The following is a 26851-nucleotide window of genomic DNA, read 5'->3' as shown; positions in this document are numbered from 1 at the left end:
CAGCTTAGGTTATTTGAGCTTCATACTGTGAATCAATGTCAGTATGCTGCTGCTACAAAACTGGTCTGACAGGTAGGATATTGGTGCACTGGACACACCCGTCTCTGTGAAGCAAAGAAGGAATGATTTACATGGGAGGTATTACGATGGGAGGGGGAAGATAGGCCTACCTACCTATTGCTTGGTTTAAGTTGAGTGGGAAACACAGTTGAGTAGAAAGCAGAGGAGACGAAAGGAAGGAGAAGAACAAACGTGCTTAATGTTTCACCACCATGCTCCAGACTGTGTAAACCTGCACTGAAAAAGCTCCACCCACCTGCTCTCACCTCCACTCTACACACTTTGCTTTCCTGAATCCAATGGATAAACATGACCCGGTAGGTTCTGATTCTTGCTGGCGTGTCTTCATTCAATAGTCAAACTTCCCACTTAATTACTGCTCACCTGAATGATGGCTGTGTTTTCTGCTTCAGTTTGCATTATTTTGAATTTAGAGAACTGTGTTGCTTGTGAGTATATGTAGCATTCCCCAGAAGGCTGAAGAATGTTGTTCAGTATAGAGATTACAGAGCGAAAGGTTTGACTTCAGGCTTTCTGTCTTAGCTTATCTAGTCTATATGGGCAATTATTTGTATTCTTTATTCAATTTTAGACTGTGTAATATAGAGATATGGTATAGATGCACGAACACATAAACAAATCCCTGTGTCTGTGAAATTGTGTAAATTCCTGATGTGATGATGGAGGAAATAATGTTATTAAACTTCACATTTTCATTGTACTAACTCTTGTCTTTTTAGATAAAATAAAGAGAGAGATAAAATACCCGTAATTGCAGCTTTCTGCATTTCATTGTATGTTCTGGATATTGTGTTTGAATCTAGAATTATTAATTTTGCCCATACAAGGCTGGCAGATTAAAAAAAAGGGACAGTTTTAGTTTACCATTTTATATCAGATTATGTTGTAGCTTACCCTGAACTGTGCAAGCAGAAGAAAATGGATGGATGAATTTTGTAATTTTAGATGACATGGTTTGCGTGAGTGATGCTGTTCTTTGTGTTGCATAGATCCTCCAATTTTTCCACCTTTTATTCATAATAATAGCTGGAGAGCAAACTGTGAAATATGACCGTGTGCACTATGCTGAGAAATATGACTATACCTCCACCTAATTCTGCTTAGGCATTTGATTACAATAAAGTAAGGTTTATGCTGCCTATAGGTCTTTTTAAAAAAAAACAACAAAAAAAAAAACTATACATCTTTGTTGGTGAGTAATTCTTGCCTTCACAGTTTTTTTTTTCAACTTTTACTGAACTTAACTTGAAACAGGCATAATAGCAAATCTAAATTTTGAGAACTATATGCTCGTCTCCCAGTTTATGCACAGCAAATCCAGCATGTCCAAATTAACACTGTCAGATTTGATTTCAACACTTTTAAAGTGTCTATATGGGTCCACACCAGAGAGTGTTAATTTAACTCTTTTTGGAGAGTTGGTATGTTAACTCTGATTTAGTGTTAAACACCAAATCTGTCTGGAGTTGATAATTTAACACTTGGTGTTAAGAGTTTATATATTAACTCTCAAAGAGTATTTTAGTTTAACTACGTAAGAGTTATCTTCTAATTAATTCTAAAAAGCGGGAATTTTACTGTTCTGAACTTCTAGAAATTTCTTTTGGAAATAAACATTTACTAAAAAGACGCAATGGTTTTTGAAAAACATTTATTCTCAACTGTGCACCACAATTTCAAAACATTTTCTGAAAGATGTAACAGTGTACATGTTCTCACTTTCATTAGAATTTCGTTTATCAAAAGGTCTGACATAGGTGAGCTGGTAAATGCAAATAACAGCATTCTCATCACTTATTTCAATAAATACAAAATACAATATGCATGTCCTTCATTCATCACTTTGTGGAACTGCAACGCACTTCTGCTCTCCCCCATATTCCATCTTCACAAGCATATCCTATGTGGAGATTGAATAAAAATTAGTTGACACTAATTAATGGCACAAATCAATTGCAGCACAGTAAAAAAAAAAAAAAAAAAAAAAAAGGAATCCTTTTTGAGACATTACTTGTGTAAAGTATTTTCCCAAAAGATAAGGACACAGGCAACAGGTAGTACTGAACTAAATGTAAAACCGTGTGCACAAAACTCTGGAGGGATCTAAATGCTAACGTAGAACCCAGTCAGGACATCTGCTACTGCTGTTTGCTCGTTTTTTATGGGAGATCGTTTTCAGGCTTCAAGTAGCACCATTATATCAACATTTCACATTCTACACATTGTTTTAGGTGTATTTGACCAAAAAATTTAACCGAAAATTCACATGCAAGCTTTTTTTCAAGGCTGTGGTATTTGCCGAAAACAATACCTTTCAGCTAGCTAAAACAGCGAGCGGTGCTATCAGCGAGCAACATGGCTAATGCCTTTCACACAGCTTTGTCTCAACTCCAAAGAGCCACAGAAGTAAAAGCTAATAATAATAATTGAAACAATCTTTGAAAAAATGACTTACCAAGCATGGCAAACAACTCAAATATGTAGAGCAAAATGTTCTGAAACGGCTTCACTCCAGCTTCGATTGGAGCCGTGCTGGGGGCGGAGTCTGTGAATTTACTCTATTGGTGTCATAGCCCCTGTAGGAGTTCAGAGTTAAGAGGTCAAGAGTTAATGTTTCCATTGTAACACCTCCAGATTTGAAATAGAAACACTCATTTTTAACACTCGATTTTAACTACTATCATTTTACACCTCAGAGTTACATTAAAAGCATGTGACTCTACTTAGAGTAAAATTAACTCTAAGACTACTAACACCAAAACATTTAACACTTTTGAATTTGCTGTGTGGAAGTGTAATCACATTGATATTAGAAAAAGGTCTCAACAGCTGAGGAAAGGCAATGGTCAAGCCCAAAATTTAGACTGCATAAAGGGAAGTATTTTTTTAAGGGTTATTTACCAGTGACCCTTACACTAATAGCACATCTTATTTTTTCTTAATTTCTTGGTGCGGTTCATACACAAACTGCAAACTGCTCATAGCAGCAGTTTCAGGATTGAAATAACTTACAACGTGACAAAAACTGTTTAAAAAATGTATGTATGTGAAAACAAATGCTATAAGAATGTCAGGAGGTCAAATGACTCATCAGAAACTTGTTTTTTCACATTGTATGACTTTCTACAGAGGCTTAGTTGATAATGGAAACAGGTGATTAAGGCATGCTGTGTTCAAACAGGTACAGCCACAGAGCATTTAGCATTTGTAAACGTTGATATCACCAGCTGCGTTCCTGCATGTCGCATAAAGAGCACAGTACTAAAATTAGCACACGTTTTAATTGCTGTACAAAAATACTTTTGCTTAATTTAGCTGAAAATAGTTTCACATGTAAGTTAGTGACATGTTGGTTGGTAGATTTTGTTACCTTTAGACACAACCAGGCACCAGTAGAAGGTTTGCCTCATTAGACTGATCTACAAAATATATTTTTATTTGCAAGTAGGAAATTCCAGGTCTTTATCCATTGTTTTACAGTGATTTCAGATATGTAATCAAATTAAAGCTTGCGTGTCAGGTTTGTGACATACACATCACTCATGTTTTGATACTGCTGAACATCAATATATCAACACAATGTTTGGAATTGTAACTATTTTCTGCCAAGACTATTTTAATTTGTTTCCTTTGTAGGCAAACCAGAAGAAAATACTAGAGATATGTTAAAGCAAATCTCTGTTAATTTAGCTCTTGGTTTTTCACTTGTACTGCATGTCTGTTTGTCTTTGTAGGGACCAAGAGTTGATATTGGCTTTTTATTTTGATGAAATCCATGAGCCATGCTCCAGCAATGAGCGTGGCAAAAACACACACACTTTCAGTATGTTATCCAAAGCTCAGGAAAACCTTTTCCTCTGTGACTGCTAAGAAAATTCTGGACAACCTAGTTGAGCTGGGTTCAGTTTCATTTGGAACCAATCATCAGACATCCATTCACAGATTTCAGGACCAACAAAAATGCTTTCCTTAATTTTGGTTTTACTTTTCGTGAGACCAAACTTATTTCTTAAATGCTGAAACATCATCCAAGTTGGCGAGTACGTAGAACATAACTTTCCAGTTTGGTGTCAGCCAGTAAAATCTGCTAAAATACAGGTGAAAGAGTCCCAGAAGGAAAATGCTTGTTGACCAGTGTTGTTATTCTTATAACAACTTATATAAATTAATCAGACCATTTGTCATTAAAACAAGAAAACATGAATATTGAAGAAATCAGCAGAAAACTTGTTTAAAACCAAAGATCATGCTGTTATTGATGAAGAAAATAACAAATCAAATTCACATTTTTCTGCCCAAATTTGATTTAGCACAGTGGACATAATTTATAAGACTTTAAGTACTTTGTAATCATATAACTAGGTAAAGATTGACTCTATCTGCATAACCGGTGTGAACACATGAGGATGAATCTTCTTTAACTTGTTTGCTCTAAAACAAAATTGCGGTCTATAACCAGTGCAGTCTTCTAATAAATAAATGTATCTTAATTTTAAAGCTTAATTAAGATTCAACATTATTTATGACCGAATTCAATTGAAAAAATTATATTTTAAATAACAAAGAAAAAAGTGTTTTCTTCAACCAACAGATTCAGATTCATCCCTGACAAAAAATAGACAAACATCTTTTAAAGCAAAACAATGGGCAATGAACACCATGCTATGTTACACAAGTGCTACACCTATGGCAATTATAGTCCATTGTGCACACTCACAGGGTTTTTTACTGCTGCTGACTGGGTAGCAGAGTCACCTGAATCACCTAGCCAGTAAGAGAAAACATACCTAAAATGCCATTGCACACTATTTCAAGGAAATGGTGCATGTGACACTGAAACACTAGCAGCACAGGCCAAACTCCTTTCAGAATAAACACAGCATGTCTTGGTGCAGTGATTCTCAAAGTGTGGGGTGGGGGCCAGGGGTGAGAGACAAATTTAAAATTAGATGGGAAGTGAACAAAGACAAAGAGATTGCTGATGCTCTAATGCTGACCTTCATTTCACTAAACTTTAACCTGGGCAAACTTTCATTGTTAATAATTGATAAAAATGGGGAGGTATGGCCCACAGACTAACTTTATCATCTTAGGAAAAAAGAAAATAAGGCACCGGGTCAGTGTTAGGGTGCTAGATTGCTGGATTGTTCTGTAGTAGAAAAACAATCAGAGAGATATTGTTATATGCAGTGATTCCAGTCAATGACACCCTAAGGTTGACAAATGCTTACTGGAACTTTTTTGTTAACCAAAAACAATACCACACCCTCTTAAAACAAACAAAAAGAAAAAATGCATTAGAAAGTGTTACAACCTCCTTGTTTTGCCCAGATTAACCTCCAACACATTTGGGAAAACTTAAAGTAACACTTGCTAACAATGAAGTGATACCAAAACCAGTTATTTGGTAGATACAGTAGGGAAACGCACTACCACACACACACACACACACACACACACACACACACAAAATATCACTGACAGCTGCTTAGACACCATTCTTTTACCAAGGTGGCTATCTAACTAGTCAGTAGTCCGTGCCATGAGTCACTCCCAATGAACACATGGTAGACCTTTAACCCATGTGGATTAAAGTATTTGAGCCACTTATTCCTCTAAGAAAAACCCAGCGAACAAACTTGTTCTTAGGTGCATTTTTCCCACTATCATTTTGCGCCAACTTGTCCCATACAAGTCTCCAAATATGGATTAAGACCTTTGTTTGAAATTCTTGATATGGCTACTGGCAGAGACGATATCACTGAGAAATGAGGAACATACTCCTAAATCTGATCTGTTAGACACTGTTGCCAGGATACATCACTTCTTTCTTTGTGCCTATAAGGTTGTTGAGCTGGTGTAAACTTGATAACAGTGTTTGGATATCATGGAGGACAATAGGTTACATGCAGACTCTTGACAACCACAAATGTGCAGAGTCTTAACAACAAGAAACACATATGGATGATTTACCATTCTAGCTCATGTATGTCTAATTGTATATATTATACCTAATATATATGCCTTAGAACATGACTTAGTACTGGAAAAATCCTTGTTGGCAAGCACAGGGGTCACCAGGTTTTTACTTATCTCAGGAAGGCCTACTTTGGCCCACTTCTCTTTACAGAAACACTCTAAATCCTTTAGTTTTCTTGGCTGCTGCTTGGCAATTTGAAACGTCAGCTCTCTCCACAGATTTTCTATATGAGTGAGTTCTGGCTATGCCCCTGCATGACTTTGACCATGGTCTTGCACATGGTGGTGGTCAGAGTCAGGTTTCTAGCTAGGCTGTAGAGCAGCGGTCCCCAACCTTTTTTGCGCCACGGACCGGTTTATGCCCGACAATATTTTCACGGACCGGCCTTTAAGCTGTCGCGGATAAATACAACAAAATAAAACTAGTACCATTACCAAAAAAAGTAGATTTATTCATAACACACGTGAAAAGACCCAGGAAAACCGAGTTAATGATAAAAACAATAACAAAATAACGCTGAAAACCGATAAAAACCCTGAAAACCATACATTTCACACCTGAGCTTCAACTCTCGGGGCCTGGTACCAAACGACTCACGGACCGGTACCGGTCCGAGGCCCGGGGGTTGGGGACCGCTGCTGTAGAGGACCAAATACTAATTTCACTCATTGACATGCAAAACAATATATAACTTTGATTTAATTTGGTTGAAATTCAGAATGTTCAGGTTCTCCCCATTAAAATAAAACTACTCTAAAGATAAGCAAACATACAAATTCAGCAGGGTATCAAATAATTATTCTGCATCTTGTGCCCAAGGAGTGATTACATAATATTGGACATAGACTTCACATGACATTGTTTGTTAGTCCAGTTAGAGATTTTATCTATGAAATCTTGCAGAGTATTTGTTTTGCCCTCATTGTTTTTGTCTTTTTTCTTAGGACACCCCCCCTCCTCCCTACTACTCTGTTGCTGTCCACACGCAGCCACCCCTCAGGTCTTATGAAGAGGTGGTGTATGGCTTCGGTCCAGGGATGATGCCCCCAACCCAGCCACATTACATCCCTCGGTATCCATCATCTGTGGCTGTTCCCCAAGTCTCACAGCCCATCACAAGTGAGTTATACCTGCTCCTCCCATATTTTTCTAGGAATAAAATCCACGTATTGCAAATGTACAAACAAAATAAATGTTGAGTCAGAGTCGCTCCAACGATCATTAATATGTGTGTCACTATATGCTTTTGTTCTGACTGTGTTTAGTCCCAAAGAAGAAAAAGGGATGCTGTGAGAGCAAGAAAAGGTGCATTGGTGTGTCGGTGTCAGTCCTACTGTTGCTTGTTCTGCTGGGTGTGGCCATTTGGCTTGGAGGTATACTTTGATCACTGAACAGTGTCATCAAAACTTGTGAACTAAGTTATTTGAAACTGTTGTATCTGCATGTGAAGCTCAGTTACTTACAGTATTTTTGTGCCCTTGTGGTCCTAAGAGTGTAAGAATTTATCTATTTTCATTTGCTCATTTTTGTGTATGTTGGTATTTAAAAACAGTATGAAGCATAAACTCAGTTACTAAACGTCATTACCAGTATATGACACATTATTTTGCAACTATAAATAAAAATGGAATGGAATTATATGAATCTTTTTACTTCCACAGAGATTTGTTGGCACTGACAAAATGTTTTCTCTGTTTGGTCCGTCGCATGCGGTGCTCACTTTGAAAATCATTTATGTTAACTGGAGTACGTATGAATAGTTGCTGATATTTATTAAGTGAGATGGAAAGTCAATTTTAAGATGCATATTACTGTTCTTATTTTATTTCATTATTTTGTTTGTGTGAAGTATAACAGTAATGGCACACTCTACCTCTACTTACTTTAAAATCATTACTACATACTCTCCAACCACAGTTGTGTACAGCACCAGGAGTGCAACATCAGCGATCCACTACGATGAGCATGATGGGAGCAATGATGAGAAAACCCAAAGTGCAGTTTTGCCAAAGGACAACTGCCCAAACAATGCTGTCAAATGTGATGGAAAACAGGACTGCCAACATGGCACTGACGAAGCATACTGTGGTAAATCAGCACACTCATAACCTTACCAGGATTGGGCTAATACAAGGAAAGAAGATGAAGTAGGATTGGAAAATAACAATAATAATCTATAGAAGGAATATGTTTCAATATATGTAAGAATTCTTAGGGGATCCAACTTAAATCTGAAACATGTATAATTGTATTGGCTTTATTCATATTATACACTCTATGTAATGCCTAACAACAAGGTAAATATATTAGAAGAATGCACAGGAAAGGTCTTGGCAAATTAAACATTTTCTGCAAAATGAAAACTAAAATTGCATAATAGTCACATATGCACATAATGGACTTAGGAGATTTAAGGTATATTCTTTTTGTTATCCCTTCTTGTTATTACGTCTCCAGTGAGGTTTGGTGAGGGAAACAGTCTGCAGGTCAAAACAGCCACAGATGACCGCTTCCTACCAGTGTGTAAACAAGGGTGGGATGACAATGAAGCCAAGCAGATCTGCAAGCAGCAAGGATTCAGAAAGTATGATCACCACTTTACCCTGCCTATTATTGTCATAGCTCACCTAAAATGTAATGAACATCATGTATAAAAAAGTTTAAAGATAGCTGGGTGCTGGTATAGTTCAGTAGAACAGGCAACCCAGACCATTGCAGAGGCCTGGGTTTGCATACACCCTGAGGCCCTTTACTAGCTGTCTTCTCTCTAGTGCCCTATATAAATAAAGGCTAAAATGTTTAAAGGCAGCTGAGAAAAAATTTGGATCAAAGGTAATCTTCGTAATATATCTTACCATTATCTATCATCATTTAGACCTAGCACGGGCTTCATGAAAGAGTGATTTAGCTCGTCATTTGGAAGGGTCGATTTCAACAACAGCCCTTAAACACGTGGGCTTCAAACCCCAACCTGTAATTACCCACAGAGGTTCATGAAACATCACCTGATCTGCTGCTGTGTTTAGGGTTGAATTGATTCTCCACAGGAATGACTACCAGTGGGGCATCTCAGTATGATAGAAGCGCAATTAGTTTACAGATTCACTCAGATATTGACTGCAGAAAATGGTCTCTATATGTGCACGTTTATGATTTTTCTCTCTGTCTCCAGCGTCTATATGACAGATACAATTCAATCAGATTCCAAAGGTTTAACACTGAACAACAGTACAAGATCTGCTCCAATCCAGGCTCGGGTAAATGTCAGGTACATATGATTTGTTGGTTAACAACATCAGCATTGGTTGACTGCATGTACCCATTTTAACATGTTTCCCTTATTGTGGCATCATGCAGTTCTCCCTGTCCGAACAAGCAGACTGTCTCCCTGCAGTGTGTGGGTAAGGAGCCTCCATCTGTTCCTACAGTCATATGTCACACACTTCTTTTTATATGTCTGTCTTATGTTACACCCAGTACCTATGACTGAAATGCAGTTTTTAGCCAGTGCAATACTAACAAAAGTATCTGAATCATTTTCTGAAAATTTCAAGGTTCAAGCATTTTTCTGTTAGAATTTTTGATAGCTTTGGTCAGTACACACGGCCGCAATCATGGGGATGATTGCTGGCTGTACGGTTGTTCAGATGATGATAACTGACAACCTCCAGGAGGGTGAGCCACAGAAGGTCACTGCTGAAAAGGCTAACTCTAACAGGCAAGATGAAGCTTTGAAAGGATTGTCAAAGAACTTGGCAGAGCTTTGAATTTGGGAAAAAGGCTGCTATTTTAGCATTAAAAGCCACCAAATACATCTTGATATTAGGAATGTGAGAAACAATATCAAAAATTTCTTACCTGCACTTTATGTCCAACGTACTCTTAAAAGATCAAATTACATTTTGCATTTCATTTGTAAAGCAAGGTCCTGAAGTCTGGAGGAAAAGTGGAGAGACAGAATCCAAAGTGTTTGAAGTCCTGTGTGTTTTTGCTGTCTATGATGATTTGGGGCACCAAATCATGTCGGTGGTATTTTATCATATCAAAAGTTAAGGCAGCCATATACCAGGAGAGAGAACTTCATGAGGACTTGATTTCTAGTTGGAGATTCCTTTTCCTAACGGAATAAAAACCTATCCACAATGCCATAACTACTGCTAAATGGTTTACCAATCATGATGAGAATGCTGATAATTATTACTGCATTTGGCCAACCGGTCTGATCTGAATCCCAAAGAGAATCTATTAGACATTTAAGAGGAAGAAAACCCCCAAAATATAGATGACCTGAAGGCCAAAGCAAAGTAACTTGAGCTTCAGTAACATCTCCAGATTGCCACACCTCCATGCCTCTCAACGTAGTGTAAATCCATCGATTCTGGATTTCTATAGATTTCTATAGATTATGATGAACTATAAACCCAGGACCCACCGCACCAGCGTAGGGTGCGACAGTGGATCCAATGATCTAATCCCAATACCTAATAGCAGTCAGGGGGGCATAGTCTAGCCTGCAGAAGTCTGTTCATCCTCTCATGAATATGGTTCCCCAAACCATCATATCACCATAACATACAGGTTTCTCTAGACCCTTCTCTCAGATATGGTAAGGGTGAACCTGCTCTTACCTGCGAAAAGCACAGGGTGCCAGTGGTGGGTCTGCAATTTCTGGTAGTGAGCACAGGGCCAATAGCGGATGTAAAAATAAAAATTACTCAAAGAGTTCTTAAGTTATAGCCAAGGTGTTTTGTTAGGTGACCTTGATAACATAAAACATTGTGACTCCTGTGAAGATCTAACAGCACTGCAGCAGCAACGCTGGCACATACAATGTATTTTTTTCTGCATTCATCAAGGATAAAACTGCATGCTGACAATAGTTTTGTTTCCCTTTCTTTCTTTTCCATGGTACCTTGCATTGTTGTCCAGATTGTGGTAAGCAGCAGGCCACGTCCCGGATCATTGGTGGCACCATAGCTAAAATAGGTCATTGGCCTTGGCAGTTGTCGCTACAGTTCAGAGGATCCCATATCTGCGGAGGAGTCCTGATCTCCCCTGATTTTGTGCTTTCTGCTGCCCACTGTTTCCCAAGGTGACAAAAAAAAGAAAAAAAAAAAAGAAAACAAACATACCTTTGTAAATTTTTTTATCGCACTCTCTTAAATTGACCATAGTCTACCTTAATAAACTCTCTGATTCCTAGAGTCTGCACATTGTAATTGTAGACATTTTAAGGTCCAGCTGCAGTTAACAATTCAAAATGTATACATTTTAAAAACCATAATGCCCATTATTCTGCGCTGAAAATTACATTAATCTGTTGCTGTCCATTGAAGAGTGTCTTTCGGGGTTTCAGAGACGGCTCTGCGGCTCTATCCCCTCAGAACTGGAGAGTATATGGTGGAACGGTGTCGCTGAACAACCTGCCTGCTCCGTACTTTGTTGAGAAGATCATAGTCAATGAGAACTATGACACTAAAACAAATGACCAAGATGTTGTTCTTCTCAAACTTACATCCCCAGTCACTTTCAATGGTCAGTTGATTCTTTACATTCTTTAAAAATGTGTGTAGTCATCCAACCTCTATAGCTGTGTTCAGATTTTAATAATCACATAAGCATGTGTGTGGGCATCATGTTGGAAAGCAGAGTGTGTGAAGGATTTAATTGCTTCCTCCATGGAAATATTCAGCACAGAAATCCTTCGATGATGAAACCTGTGTTTAGTAGCACTATGGAGAGTGTTATGCATATATATTCTGTACAGTATAGTGGGGGAAATAATTATTTAATCCCATGCTGAATTTGCTCAAAGAAAGGAACAGTCTTTAATTTTTGTGGTAGCTTCATTTTAAGCTTCCATACACATCACATAAAGTTTTTCCAAATTCAGCAGGGGATCAAATATGTTTTTCTCTTACTCTCTGCTGTATATAGTCTACAGTAGATTATGTAGATTATTAACAAAAACAGGACACTAAAACAATACGCAGGATAGTAATAGCAATGAAAATGTTTCCTTTGCTGCTCAGTCTGAGCTTTGAAAGCCTGTGAGTTCACAGTTCACAGTTCACAGTCAAACTGTTAATCTTCTTTACTACAGTACTATCCTTTTGAGCACACAAGGCAGCTGATATGTTGGCAAAATTTTAAATACATATTTTTGTGTTAACCAGATAAAGTTCAGCCTGCTTGTCTGCCAGCATATAACCAGAACTTTGTCCAAGGAACTCAGTGCTGGACCTCGGGTTTTGGCACCACACAGGCCAGTTCAGGTAAGCAGAAATTCAGAAATGTTAAGTATCTAGAAATCTAGACTAGAAATCTAGCAAATGACCAAGTTTGAGTTATTCATGAATGTAATTTATTTTACGGAATTCCCATGATTTCCATACTAATGTGTTGGGCAATACAGTCTGCCTTGCGTACATCTGCATTACATGTTTAAGTGCTGTTGTTTCCAGTAGCGTTTGATTGTTTTACTGTAGATAAGGCTTTAAAAGTTTAGGTTTGGTCTATGAGTGACGTTTAGCCATTTTACTCACTAAAACTAAAGCCTTAAATTGTAGGAAGTTAGCACCCACCCAATGCATTGATAGAACAAAAATACAACATGAGCATAAGTATTCGCAGCCTTTGCTGTGGCACTCAAAATATGTCAGATGTTTCTACAACATGACTGAAGTCCATCTGTGGTAAATTCAGTTGATTGGACATTATTTTGAAAAGCACACATCATCTATATAAGGTCCCATAGTTGATGGTGCTAATGGATTGTTGAGAAAGAATTGTATGGAGTCATAGATCTGGGGAAAGGTGCAGAAAAAAAAAGAAAAAGAAAAACTTCTGCAGCATTAAAGGTTCCAGTGAGCATAATGGCCTCCATCATCCATAAATGGAAGAAGTCTGAAACCATCAGACTGTCTGGCCAGTCTGAGGTACTGGGAAAGAAAGGCCTTAGTTAGGGAGGAGACCAAGAACCCAATGATCACTCTGACAGAGCTCCATCTTTGCTCTGTGGAGATAGGATAACCTTTTAGAAGAACAACCATTTCTACAGCACTACACCAGTCAGGCCTGTAAGGCAGAATGACCAGGCAGAAGCCACTCCTCAGTGAAAGGCAAACTATTAAACATTGCTGATGCAATAAAAAACAAAAACAAAAACAAAAAAAAATCTGCAAGCTGAGAAAGAATGGGGAAGGATTACAAGAAAGCAACAACAATGCCATCAGGGAATGATGAGAAAGTAACTAGTATCTGTTGTCTATATAATCATCTGATGAAAAATATGCTTGAAAAAATAATGTTAACGACTGATGGGTGGGTGACAACTCTCAATCAATAAACAAAAGACTGGGGAATTATTAATCATAAAAACTGAAGAAAAATGAAGAAAACAAACAATGCACAATTTCTGTTGCTGAGACGGTGCAACTCACAATAATGTGTAATATTTACATCAGGCTACTATTGTGGGGTATTATATTGCCATGAAAAGGAAACAATGACCTTTTTTTGTTTTTTCTTTTTTTTAAAGGTGTTGTCTCGAAGGATCTGATGGAAGTGAGTGTGGACATCATTGATACACGGGTGTGTAACAGTCGTGATGCTTATGGAGGTCTGGTGACCAATAATATGCTTTGTGCTGGGAAACTCGAAGGAGGCAAAGACTCCTGTCAGGTGAGCAGTCAGTATTAAGGAACAGCTAACAGAAATCATATAAGTATGCATGGATTTGACTATCTAGCAAACTTTGGAGTAACATTTCTGCTAACCAAGTATAATATATTTTTCCAGGGTGACAGTGGTGGACCTCTGGTATGCCAGGGAGAGAGTCGCTTTTACCTGGTGGGGATTACCAGCTGGGGAGCTGGCTGTGGTGAAAAAAACAAACCCGGGGTTTACACCAGAGTCAGTAGTGTTCTGCCCTGGATCTACACAAGCATGCATGTAAGAGTGAAAGCAAAAAGAATAAATAAGAACTAGAAGGGGAAGGCTTTCTCTATGTTAACTCCTCCTTTGCCTCTTGCAGAGAGCTATGGTTTGACATCACTTTGCCTCCTGCTGGTGTTTTCCTCCCAATGAAGTCTGCACTATGAAGTTGTCTTGAGGGAGTAGCAGCATGACAGAAATGCCCACATACATTCATTAATGTTGTGCTCATCATCTATTTAATATATTTTACACTACCCACATGTATACAAGCTAATCAATGCACTGACTTCAATTTTGATTTTATTCTTTTGCGTGTACTAAAGCTTATTTTTTAATTTAAGTGAGCTTTAAAAGCAGATTCTTTTTTTTCAATTGTATCTTATTGTAATTCAATGAAAGGCTTTACTGAGGCTCTACTGAGATTTCCTTAATCGGTTTGTGGTTGATTAATGTATGATTGTATATAATTATGCATGATTAATTATTATGAAGGTGTTTTTTTCTCTCAGGAACACAATTTTAACTGTTGTGTACCATATTAAAATCAAAACATTTTGTGCATTACCTTGCACTTGAGTCACTAAGCAGTGCACTTAAGCCACTACTCATGTTGGGATTTTTCTTGAAATTGTTCTTGATTGTATGCCATTTTTCCATATTCTTTGTTATGTTCATGTCATAAGTTTGTGAAGGATTGCGCGAATAACAAACACAACATATATCAGATAAAGAAGGAACCATCCACTCCCCTTTATTGGGGTGTTTAATGATTTTGTGAGCAGGAGGGTCTGTGGTGAGCGTGCCTGGTGTGTGAGAGAGGGAGAGATGCAGAAAGGGAGCGGCAGGGACGATTCCACGCACTAAATAAGCAGTCACTCCAGGAGTCACACTGTTGTCGTCATCACATCTATTTTTCCAGGGGAAGTACATATGAGCAGGTTGCACATATTGACAGATGAGAATACTTGAAGCAGAGTCCTTGTGAGACAAACTGACTGATTTTTGCGGGTGGATATCAGTTTGTTAACCAACGGTCCGCTGGAGAAACAAAAGGTAAGTTAATAAGCGACATATTTGATTGTGTTATTCATATAAAGACAAAAAGGGATCCAGTGGTCTAAAAAGAATATGAGTGCAATAAGACTGTAAGGCAAGGCAATTTTATTCATAATGCCTCTCCAGTGTGCATAAATTGTGTCTTTCGTGCAAACTTCTTTGTGGAATTATTTTAGGCAAACGTGTGGTGTCATTTATTATTATTATTATTATTATTATTATTATTATTATTATTATTATTATTATTGTTTTCAATAATAACCACCTGTCTGGTGTACATGGTTACAGTAACTAATCGAGATGGCATTTCCAAGGCTGCTTGTTATTTACCACGCGAACATGTACCACGAGGGTGTGTCTGTTGGCACTAATCGCTGGCTACGCGGATATTGCAAAAACGGGATAAAAATCATGATTAATCCACTTGTCATTTCCAAGTAAAATGAACTCGTTCGTTATGACACTGCTGTTTAGCTGTTTCAGTAAAAAGGAAAATCACCAGGCGGATGATGGCTCGGGTTTTCTCAATCATCACATAATCCACAGGTTGAGACACGCAAAAGTGGATCAATGCGAAGACGTCACGCATCGATATTGAGGCATATTGTGCAAGGTGTTTTTTTGTTGTTGTTTTATGTCAGTCAAACCAAACAACACGTAACTTACCTCAGAGCCTTGATGGATCGTCACGAGTAATAGAGAGGTTATCAGTGTGTGTGACTGAGGTCTCCCTTTGTCCCCGACAGGCGACTTTATCTGGCAACAACCGCTGAATGTACGGTCACGCTCATTATTTATTTATTTATTTATTTATAAATCAGTTATCTTAGAAATGGTCTCAATGTAGGCCAGAGATTTCGACCTTAAAGATGCGTGCCACACCCCTTATTCTTGTTTAAGTGGAGTCAGTGTTGTCTCTGCTTTAACCCATTTCTCTTTCGGCGCCACAATTGTCAGTTGGAGACAGTTACCATGGCGATAACTGGACACTAAATTACGATGGCTGTCATAGTGGTTATAATTAAATAACATCATTATAATGGTAGATATAGAGGTCAAGGCTGTTTTTTGTTTTGTTTTGTTGTTTTGGATTCATGTATTGTACAGCTGCCCCACATTGTATTGATGTTAATATATAGGGCTCTTTTCATATTTAGTTGGATTTATTGGGTTTAGATAATGCCTCAGGGTTATTAGTCACCCAAACTAATTTCCTTCAGACACCCGCACTACTCCGAAGTGTAAAGTGAAACAGGAAGATATGGCCCAGTTATCCCAGCCAATATTTTAAAACTGTGTTAAAAGATACGCCTGATATCTAACCAATAGATCTACAAAGCAAATAGTGTGGTATCAGTCAGGGAAGTGCAAATTGAGGTGCAAATGAAAACTACATGAATTTGCACTTCCCTGGCTTTGAAGCAGACAGGAAAAGCCAGTGGGGAAAAACAACAAGGACAACAAGAACAAAAACATCTGTCATGTGATAATTTCAAATTTCACCTAACCTGTGTTTCATTTGGTACATGGTAGGCTATTGATAGAACTACTATACTATTATAGTAGGGTCTCTATCTTGCAATATAAAGCGCATTGAGGCAACTGCTATTGTGATTTGGCACTAATATAAATTAAATTGAATTGACTGAGTGTTGGTGTTAGTGGGGTGTGGTCATCTGTAAAAACACACACTGTCATTTTAGGATGGATTTTCCTTCATGACCTTGTTGTTTTTTCCCCCACAACTCATGCATGAGAGTTACACATTTGCCAAGCAGTAATAATGTCAAAGGTTAAACCATTATTTTTTTCATGTCTCTGTGATTCTGGAGCACTCTGCTGCCCTTGTGTACTTCCCTATCTCACTGCTGTTATTGCTTTGTCCCTCCTTGGCCTTTGTTTTTAAAGCTCTGTGAATGTTATACTGTAAATGTCACTACAGTACAACAAGCTGCCCTACCACAGTCCTCTCCCCTCAGACAGTGTCTCCTCTGCATGCCCTTCACCTGTACTACCAGACAATGTCTAACCCTGTCAGCCTGTCTCCCAGTCTCACTGGCTTTCAGCTTGTCCTTTCCTCGTCCCAACATTACAGGAAACAGCCTCCATTCAATGTTGTTGCCTTTTCCAAACAGATATCATCACCACGTCTGCCCTTTTCTAGTTCTGTACTCTCAGAAAATAGAAAGCCTGGCTGAGGAACTTGATATTACCAAACAATGGTGCAGATTAGACAGAGGAAAGATGGAAAGGCAACTGCTCAGGTGTCATGTTCACACACAGGGAGAAAAAGGCTGGCAGAAACAATCAAATGATACATTAGATGGGGAAGTACAATTGTGCCAAATCTCTAACTCGTTCTCACAGGAAAAATATGACACTGACCCACCCAAGGTCAAAAGTTCTACACTTCCGAAGGAAGCCAAATTGAACTCTAACAAAAGTCATTGTAATTTTTGTACTCATCTGATGGTCATGGATATTGGCCAGAGAAGTAAGTAATGTTAAGCTAAACCTATGAAGCCGATATTTTAGTACTGGTGTATAAATGTTTTGTCTTCATCCTTTTGTGGGATATTTGATAGGACTTGGTAGATTACAGGTTTATGTCATATACAAGTACATTGTAAACCGAATTATGATATTTTCTTAAATATAATCAAGTTATTTAGTGCCTAAACCTTACCTAACAGTGAGTAAACTGTTAAACTGAAGAGTGACTGAAACAGAAAAGAAACAGTAAGCAGCAAAGTATAAAAACTCCACTACTGACTAGCTTATATATAGTGTTATATATAAAACACTCAAACCTAAGGAATTTCATTCCTTCAAACACAATATCGTAAAAAGGCAGTGTAAAATAACAGGCATCAATCATTTTTCTACACATCTCATCTTAATGTCTAGCACTCTAAATAAATATTCTTCTGCTTTTCAGCTATTAATAATCAAGACTTTTTGCAGGCAATCTAAAATCAATCTAAAACCAATGCCTCAATTGCTGAAACCGTTACAGAACTTTTTCCAAGATGATTTTTTTTACTGCTCAAGGGACAGCTCTCTATGTCCTTACAAAGAGGGATGAGTGTTGCGGTCTGAATAAACTTGCTATATTTTGTGTGACACTGATTGCTTGCCCTTTAACCTCAGACTATCTTTGGCTCCTCTGAAATCAGCTGAGGTTGTCCGGCTGGCCACTTAACCCTGGGCACTTACTGTCATATCTATGCCATTAGCAAGTGCCTGAGTGAGAAGGACACAAAAGAGCATCAGACTTCTTTCCATCAGCCTCGGTATGGTTCTGTCTACTTTTTCAAAATTCTCTCCTTCCATTAGCACCAAAGTGACAGATCGAGCTTTAGATTACCAGTGCAAGAGAGCAGCTGGCTGACACACATTACGCCATATTGCTCTTGCTGTATTATGTTGAGACATATTATGCCAAGACATTATTCACATGAATAAGTGAACAATTCCCCATGTCAGTATGACCTCAGATTATGCTATTTGATAGAAAAGCAATCTTGTGTATGCACACACACACACACACACACAGGTGACATGATACATTTTCCTCATAATGTTTACTGATGCACAGCCGGTGGTAATGCATCAACAAATGTAACATATTCAGGGAGGAATGATGCCACGTTGTAAGTGCTAATATTTACTAATAGCCACTTGAGGTATTGCAAAAACAAAAAACAAAAAAACAAACCATTGAAAAAAACCATTTTCCCCTTTTATTATTAAAAAGCCTTTTAAAAAGCATTAAGCTCACTCTCCCTCTATCATGTTCATAAATGTAATTTTAGTGATGTCATCACCAATTAAAGGCTTAGTGGAAATCTGATCTGTGGGTGGGCCCAGGAGGATAAAAAAAAACTTTCACTGACTAGTGATTATTTCTGATAAAGGCTCATCAAGCAGCCAACATCTTTTAGAGCACAATCGATTCTTGGTATCTGCCTTTTTTTTAATTTATCGCATATCATCCTGGATAGTGTTTTTCCAACAGCAGTTTAACAGCATGTGAAGAGTGAAAGATGAAAGTGAAAGAGTTGCAGGTGGCTCACGGTCAAATACCTTCCTTTATTGTAACCATCATCACGGCTGTCAGCTCTTTGATTATTGCGATTTTAGCCACAGTAAAACTAGCATGAAAGATGAAGCATTAAAGATTAAAAAAAGAAACAAAATCAACTAAGCAATTGTCCATGAAACAAGGAGTGTTTGACAAAATAAACATAGATGACCTGCTTAGTTAATGAATGACCTATATTTTTTTATGCCTGCTGCATGCTGCACGTGAGCAGATGCAGTGTTTATTAATAAAGCTGAACTGCATGTTAATCTTCCCAACATGCACACCTTGAGAAAAGAGGACAGAGCTTTCTGTCTTGTCTGCTTAGTAACAGGTGTGAAAAAAAGGTCCTGCGCTAAAGGAAGCTATTTTCTTTTCTGTCACTGGGATGTTACATAGAACTTTAAAGGTCTTAATAATGCAACATATAAATGAATACATTGATATTATTTATTTAAAAGGGACATTGCACATTGTTGAATATATCAATGTAAATAAATAGAGTTAGCCAAAAGGCTACTTTTCATCTGTTGTCCCTGGCAGGTCAGACTAAAACGATAAATAAGAAATTCAACACACCATCAAACAATGTACACCAATCTAGTCCAGACAACAAATTTAAAACATAAAATTTCATAGGACAGTAAGAAAATGCAGAACAACAAATACATATAAAATACATTAAAAATAACATATATTAATATCAAATTCCTGATCACAAATCTGATTCCCCTTTAGCCATTATTTGAGATGAGTTTTAAATCACTCTTCCAGTGATGTTGGATTTTAACATGATGAACTTACCTAATGGTTTGATTCTCAAATTATCACCTTATGATTTGAGAATCATAAGGTGTAATCTATAGAAATATATTTGTTTATATATTATATATTTCTTCTGTTCAAGATCACATGCAAAGATTTTTGTTTCAGATGTATCATTCTATTGGATGGGACAGCTTCATCTGTTCCTCCATCGTCATCTTATGTCACATCATTTTAGAAATGTCCCAGTTACTATTGTGCTGTTTAGATCTGTTTATAGCTCACAAATCAAATAAGTGGAGCACAACATACAAATTGCAAGTGCGCAGGAATGCTGTTGTTCATACTACAGCTAATGACCATAATGGGATAATTTGTTTGCTTAAATGCATTATGTCCTATACCAGTGATGCAGCTGAACACAGGCAAATAGACAGATGGCTAGATGGACATAAATAGACCCAGTCAATCAGAGGACCAGTTCAATACTCTTAGAATTAGTAGTCGATACTCTCAGTTAACAGTACTAAAGTATGGGTTATAAAACCTCTGGAAGGGGCAGTGCAGACATCCCATGGTTTGTTTATAGATCATGCATGTTGAACTGCAGACATGTTTTGTTTTATTAGTTCACACAGAGCATTGTTCTGCTCCATCAAATCCATTGCTGTCATGCTGTGTTTCCCATCTATATTAATTTAGAGTGAAGTATTATAGTCAATAGTCACTGTCAGCTGATCTATAACAATCTATCAGACACTTTATTTGCACAAGCTAATTTGATGGGGCTTTGGACTGCTCACTACACACTGATCCATGACACGTATTTGCATTCAACAGCCATGTACAGTGGTATCATGATATTAGAGTGACAAAAAACAGAAACAGATTAACTGAACCTGCCATATGTTTTGTTTGTTTACATGCTACAAAATGAAATCAAGAAAGTGGTCTAAGTTGGTGTCAGAGATTCAAACACTAGAGGTCAAAGGTGAGACTCATTCATTATGCACCGATCTGCTAAAACACAGCCAAAAAAGACCCAATCTGTTCATTTTACACATTCTCACACACCTGAATTTTTATCGCCAGATGGTCTGGATGATGTCAGAATGCAAACTGATTAACTGAGTTTCAATGTTACTATAATTCCCCTTACAACTGATCACGGAATAACTAGGAGGGAAGAAATTTCATAAATTGACTTGTTGTAAAAAAAATATCATCAATTGAGGGTATAGAACAACTTGATGCATATTTTTTCAGCACTTGAAAGTTGAGCCCAATTCTGTAGTCCTTGGATTACTGCACTGTGTCCAAGGACAGATTTTGCAATCTTACAACTTTTCTAAAATCTTACTTTAACACTGAGAAGTTTTGGGACACCCAACGTTATTCACACAAGTTTTTCTCAGTGGATTCAAACCAAGCAACATGAGGCAGCATTTAATGTCTAGAAACTGCTAAAACTTCCCTTCCATCCATCCATCCATCCATCCATCCATCCACCCATCCATATGTGTAATACCTTTTTAATATTTATTATTAATTTCTATGTTACCGTGAATTGTGTTAATGATATTGTGAAAAACAAACTTCCCTTCCCTGTGCAGAATGTCATGACAACCCACGTAATAACGCCCTAGATATTTTAGTCTGGGTCAAAGTGGGGAACCCACCGGCTGATTGACACTCCAACATAGCGAGTTGTGGAGCCATATACCTTGGATGTCTAAAAAAATGATTAATTCAATAAACTGAAAATTAATAAATACATAAAATATTTTAGCTCATTATAGTTTGCCTGGACATAACAACATTATAGTTGCCTAAACATAAGAGATATCTCTGTAGCAGACATGGTGTGTGTCTGCACGTGGGTGCGCACTGAATAGCCTACATAAAAATAGGTCAAGGTTGTGTGATGCCCACAGAGACGAAGAAGCAGTCTCTGCCAGAAAAAGAGAACATGTATGGCTCTGAACACAGATCATTGTGCAAGATAAAAGCTGCATCCACAAGCATTTGACATCTGCTATACTCCAAAAGGCTGGACAGAGCAAGTGTTGTGCGTGATGGGAGTCCTCTTTCCTCTCACTCAATAGGTGTGTAATTGTGTGGTCACCATCTGCGCAGTATACCTTGAATGTATGTTCATTGTCGCTGTTTTTGTCTCAGACTGCAGACATGAATGTGCTGGAGTGGAGTGGGGAAAACAAACAATCAAACAAACAAACAACAAAAATCCCCCTAACTGTCTATTTTGTCTTTGTTCAATTCTCTCTCACCCCCCCCCCCCCCCTCTTTATTTTTTCATTACTCTGTGTCAGCAGTTGCCATGGAAACTATTTTGCTCATCGTCTCTTCACTCCTTGTATATATGACTGGTAAGTACAACCCTGCTCATGCAACACACACGTGCATCCATGCATACAAACACACATGCATGCACACTCGCCGATTGTCCATAGGGAGGCAGTGTTGGCGCAAGCGGTGACATTTCATGGAAAAGGACTGGGGGTGGACAAGTCAAATCCATAGAAAAACATCAGTTTAAGTGTGGATTTTACTGATTGCATGCCTGGTCTCTTATTGTGTGGGATTGAATTTGCAAAGATATGTTTTTCATCTTTCACTTATGGCCCTCTAATTTCCTGTGTTTCTCCCCTTTCTGTTTTCTTTCCACCTTTTTACTTTAACCACTTAACACTCTGCCTCGCAGCTGCAACAAACACTGATACAGAGGGGGGTGAGTACTCTTCCTGTGGTCTCTAATGGGGTCAAACGTTGATCTTAAGTGCTTTACTGATGATCTATTCATGTTTAGATCAGACTCTTCGGATGTACTGGTAGAGCCTTAAAATTACCAGACCAAGTTATTAACCCCAAACAGATTCTAGTTTTGAAGACATATGAGCAGTAATTTGGCAAGAAATAGAGTTGATAAAGTAGGATAAATATATAGGATTTCAAAATTTATGAAATCTGAAGTTTAGCATCTAAAGAGCACTGTTTCAAAGTCAAACCATCATAACGCTATTACTGAAAAATCACTGCTTGAAGTAAATGACATTTTATATGAAATCTATTTAATATGTGATATTATTATATGCAGTATTGTTTCATGCCAGCTTTCCCCTTATCTCCTATTGACATATATAGGATATAGTGGTCTTCTATATCCATTTCATTTTAATTAACAGAGCAATAATTTGGTAGAATGACTACCAATACCCTTAGGAAAGCTGATTTTAGTTTACTAATTTTCAAGATGAATCATAAAAATAATTATATAGATTACAAAAGAAGAAAGACATAGATTTGGTCACAAAACACTCAAAAAAGTGTATTGATAATAGTGATACATATATATGTGTTTTGATTTCTCATTGTGGTTTTATAAATGTGTTTGTTTTCCTCCGTGTTTGCAGCAACCAATACATCTGAAAACCCATTTATTTATGGTAAGTTAAAGCAAAACCTTCTGAAATAACTAGCACATTGAAAGTAATTAGCACATTGCTGAGACATAGACTCATTGTAAATCCCTCAAAATAAATAAATCAAATAATTTAAAAAGCATTATTTGCGATAAACAATGATTAAATTACACCCCTGCTGTTGCTTTCTTTCTTCTGCAGACTATGAGACCTTGAGGATTGGGGGATTGGCATTTGCAGTGGTGCTGTTTACACTTGGCATTCTTCTAATCCTCAGTAAGTTAACCATGTGTGTGTCGCTTCATCATGTCTACACGCACTCTCCACTATAACCAAATGTTACAATTTAATTAGAAATAATAAAAAAAACTGCATTTTCATAGAATTTTCACATCATTCTACTCCATGATCTTCCTTACACGCTGTTTCACAATCCAGTAACACTTTAATAGTGATGACACAGATGTTTCGTTCACAACAGAAGAATACAGCTGACAGTTTAATGTGTTTCCAGGTCGGCGATGCCGCTGTGGTATTAACCAGAAGCCCAGGTATGTCAGTGTCCCTGTCTGATTTACAGAAATGATTTTTTTTAAAAAGCTGCATGAAGACCTTTTTTGGGTTATACTATTTGATTTAGTTACCATGACAACCTGTGGATCCTCTCTTCAGGGCCCCCGGAGATGAGGAGGCACAGGAGGAGAATCTGATTGTCTCCAAGGGTAAGATGCACATTTTAACTCTTGTCATTTCCTCCTCACCTCAAGCTCACCCTCTGACATACATCCATAATTAAGTTTCCTTCTGAGAGAGCCCATAGAACACAGGAACTGGGAAATCTGCTCCTTTTGGCTACATTTCAGAATATCTGCAATATCTGCATTTTTTTTTTCTTTCGTTTTTTTTTACAGTTAAAAAACTTTTAAACAATCAGTCAAATGTGGGATCATTTTTTGCAGTGTTTCTGCTCTCATGTTATCCATTTGTCTAAAGCTACTGATGGAAGATGCATTGTGATCCTTTGGTCACATAAAACCAATAAAATCACAGCAAAAAATATGCTTTACAATATGCTATAAAAGAAAAAGTGCAAATATAAACAGTGTTATTACTGTAATTATTACATAACAGTGCTTGATATATTTCAAAATATTTTTAAATAACATCTTGAAGAGGACATATATTTTTACACCCCACAAAAAGTTGGTGTATATTTCATATATTTATATAAATACCGTATATTTCCCCATTATGTTGTTAGAAATATTGCTTAGACTTTTCATTTTAAAGTGGCTTTTAGTCCACTGTATATAACCTCTGTTTTAAAGAGATGTTTCAGCACCTGTTTCTTTAAATCTTAGTGAATCTTAGCTTCTTTTCATGCCGTCTTCAAGAAGAGCTCAGTGATTCACAAGGTACCAGGGAGAAAGTTTGTCTTTAGGCTTTAGACCAGAAAGTTTTTCTTTAAGATATTATTTTTAGTTTTGAAGTGAAATTTGGTTAAACTTATGCAACAAAACTACTTTAGGTTTGGGGAACAATCAAGGTATAAAATTAAAGTACACCTTTTCAAGAAAGCATATGGGCTATGTGTTTTAACTGAATATTTTGATATGATATTTATAGCATTTTTACTGAATTGCATGAGTTAACTTGTGTGAGTTATAAGAGTATCTTCCACTCTAAAATGCACATACCTTGTACATTAAGTGATGAGTACATGTACTCTACAGTAGTGCTCTTTGTTATAAGGTCACGAGTACAAAATCCATGTACTCCTTGCATACTTAATGGCCCTCAATTAGCAGCAGAGCCCTGAGCATTGTCCTTCACCTTCAAGTGATTGCAAGTGAGTGAATGTTTTGGCACAGGAGAGGAATATTTAACAAGAAATAACTCTGGGCAAGTTTAATGTTTTGCATGTTCGCTTCAGCTAACTCACTCATCATTGACCTTTTTCAGCTGCAGCAGCTGCCAAGGAGACTCCACCAGAGAACTGAGGCAACTCTAAAGAACTACCTTCTGAAATGACGATTTTATTTGATACTTGTCTACAATAATAGTGAAGGTGTGGGTGATTATTATAACCGGTCATGCGATAGGGTAAGAGGGGAGGTATATGTTTAGAGGAGTAATGCTGATATGTACATAATTCTTGTGCCTGCTGTTCTTCGTTGTGATCATGCCAGTCCCTCCCTCGCTGCCTGTGCTCTTGTCCATTCCTGTGCCTTTCTGTGACCGTGTCTCCACTTCATTGTCGTAGCCAGTAGCACCTTTAATGCAAGATTTTCTTTAAAAGAAAAGAAGACTTTCGAATCTTGTGTGACCTGCTGTTTCTAATTGTTTTGTTAATTGTCCAGCATCATATTTTGCCACACTTAGAATATAGCACACACATATATATATACAGTATATATATGTATCAATACGATATGTGTATAAATAGTACTGATAGTTCACAGAAACATGAATATCTTCATTTATGTTTAGGTGTGAATGGCTGGGTGTGTTTGTGTGGCCATATGAGTGTAGTTATGTGTGCATGCATATCCTGTATGTGTATGATTGTGTGTACATCACAAGTGCATGTGCATCTCTACATGCAAATGTGATGAGCCTTATATAAGACAATCTCAACTGCCACAGCTCTCTTGAGGGGGCACAGTAGTGTGCAGGTACCTGCATGGGCTCCTCCACCGCAGTGTTTAACAGTTCATAGTGGAGGAAGCTTCTGCATCAGCTATCTCACTGCCACCTTCTCCACATATCCATTCCACTGCTCTGTCACTGGCTCCGTCAGGATTAGCTAGTCTCCAGCAGGCTATAATTAGTTTTCCCATACACACTCACTGGTGCCGCAAACCTGTTGAGCCAGGGTATCGTTCTTTTCTCTTTGTTATTTGTTTAGTCAGTCTCATGATGTTTTAAATAACTAGACATGCATTACACTGCCGGAAGAGAGATTAAGTTTGTCTGTGGAGTTTGAGAGTCGTGATATTGATATTATTTGTTTGCCAGACTACATTAATAGTAGCCTAATGTAAGCCAAATTATAGAGAGAGTATAGATCACTAGTCCTTGTTGTCACCCTGCTGCCAGGTCGGGTTTTAACCAGTATTAAGTCTGAAATTAAACATGAAAGCTATACAAGTAAATATGTTCATTCTTCACACAAGAGCCTTGTTGTGTGGCAACCTGTTGTGCTTTGGCATAAATAAAAGTGGCTGAACACAAAACGTGTATTTTTATGTTTATTTCTTTTATTTCATTTTTGTTTTCATTTTGCTGAAAACCTGATTTTGTTGTAGAATTTGGATTCTTATTGTTTTCTTCAGGGAACTTTCTAAAAACATTAATTTACATGCAAACGTCAAACAGCATTTGAAATCACTCTGCTGTTTTCCAATCAATGTCAGTCAAGGTTATAATACTGTCACTTGGGGCTATGAAACCATGTGTCAGAGAAAGATTTCTCCACCTGAAGACTCTATAACATGCCGCATTTTC

At 37.6% G+C, this 26851-nt stretch overlaps 2 protein-coding genes across 4 annotated transcripts; both read left to right on the top strand.

Moving 5' to 3' along the window:
• The first annotated feature begins 163 nt into the window (after nt 1–163).
• On the top strand, nt 164–14755 carry tmprss13a (transmembrane serine protease 13a). Its single transcript, XM_085183954.1, has 13 exons — nt 164–377; nt 7006–7180; nt 7327–7434; nt 7979–8149; nt 8519–8645; nt 9234–9329; nt 9419–9462; nt 10991–11153; nt 11418–11596; nt 12238–12336; nt 13602–13744; nt 13862–14014; nt 14097–14755. The coding sequence occupies exons 1-13, from the start codon at nt 360–362 to the stop codon at nt 14109–14111; spliced, it is 1491 nt and encodes a 496-aa protein (XP_085040080.1). The 5' UTR covers nt 164–359; the 3' UTR covers nt 14112–14755.
• A 105-nt stretch (nt 14756–14860) lies between these two features.
• fxyd6 (FXYD domain containing ion transport regulator 6) lies at nt 14861–26580 on the top strand. Of its 3 annotated transcripts, none has more exons than XM_085183966.1 (8): nt 14861–15052; nt 22238–22291; nt 22627–22653; nt 23336–23368; nt 23546–23620; nt 23859–23895; nt 24017–24066; nt 25307–26580. In XM_085183966.1, the coding sequence occupies exons 2-8, from the start codon at nt 22243–22245 to the stop codon at nt 25342–25344; spliced, it is 309 nt and encodes a 102-aa protein (XP_085040092.1). In that variant the 5' UTR covers nt 14861–15052; nt 22238–22242; the 3' UTR covers nt 25345–26580. The 3 variants fall into 3 exon arrangements, with proteins under 3 accessions (XP_085040092.1, XP_085040091.1, XP_085040090.1); XM_085183965.1 differs by having other exon boundaries at nt 14862–15052; nt 22235–22291; XM_085183964.1 differs by lacking the exon at nt 14861–15052 and adding an exon at nt 19988–20895 and having other exon boundaries at nt 22235–22291.
• Nucleotides 26581–26851: the final 271 nt, after the last annotated feature.

The sequence above is a fragment of the Neolamprologus multifasciatus genome, chromosome 14, assembly GCF_963576455.1.
Source record: "Neolamprologus multifasciatus chromosome 14, fNeoMul1.2, whole genome shotgun sequence".
NCBI lineage: Eukaryota > Metazoa > Chordata > Actinopteri > Cichliformes > Cichlidae > Neolamprologus > Neolamprologus multifasciatus.
The sequence above is the reverse complement of the archived record's forward strand: the minus strand, read 5'-3'. Positions and strand labels throughout refer to the sequence as shown.

Bases quoted from the DNA above. Each gene is read 5' to 3' on its own strand.
- tmprss13a (XM_085183954.1), top strand. The intron at 8,150-8,518 runs GTAAATCAGCAC...TTACGTCTCCAG, and splicing joins CACTGACGAAGCATACTGTG to TGAGGTTTGGTGAGGGAAAC. The intron at 13,745-13,861 runs GTGAGCAGTCAG...ATATTTTTCCAG, and splicing joins GAGGCAAAGACTCCTGTCAG to GGTGACAGTGGTGGACCTCT.
- fxyd6 (XM_085183964.1), top strand. From the start codon at position 20,811: ATGTTTTGTTTGTTTACATGCTACAAAATGAAATCAAGAAAGTGGTCT. The intron at 23,369-23,545 runs GTAAGTTAAAGC...TTTCTTCTGCAG, and splicing joins TGAAAACCCATTTATTTATG to ACTATGAGACCTTGAGGATT. The intron at 24,067-25,306 runs GTAAGATGCACA...GACCTTTTTCAG, and splicing joins GAATCTGATTGTCTCCAAGG to CTGCAGCAGCTGCCAAGGAG.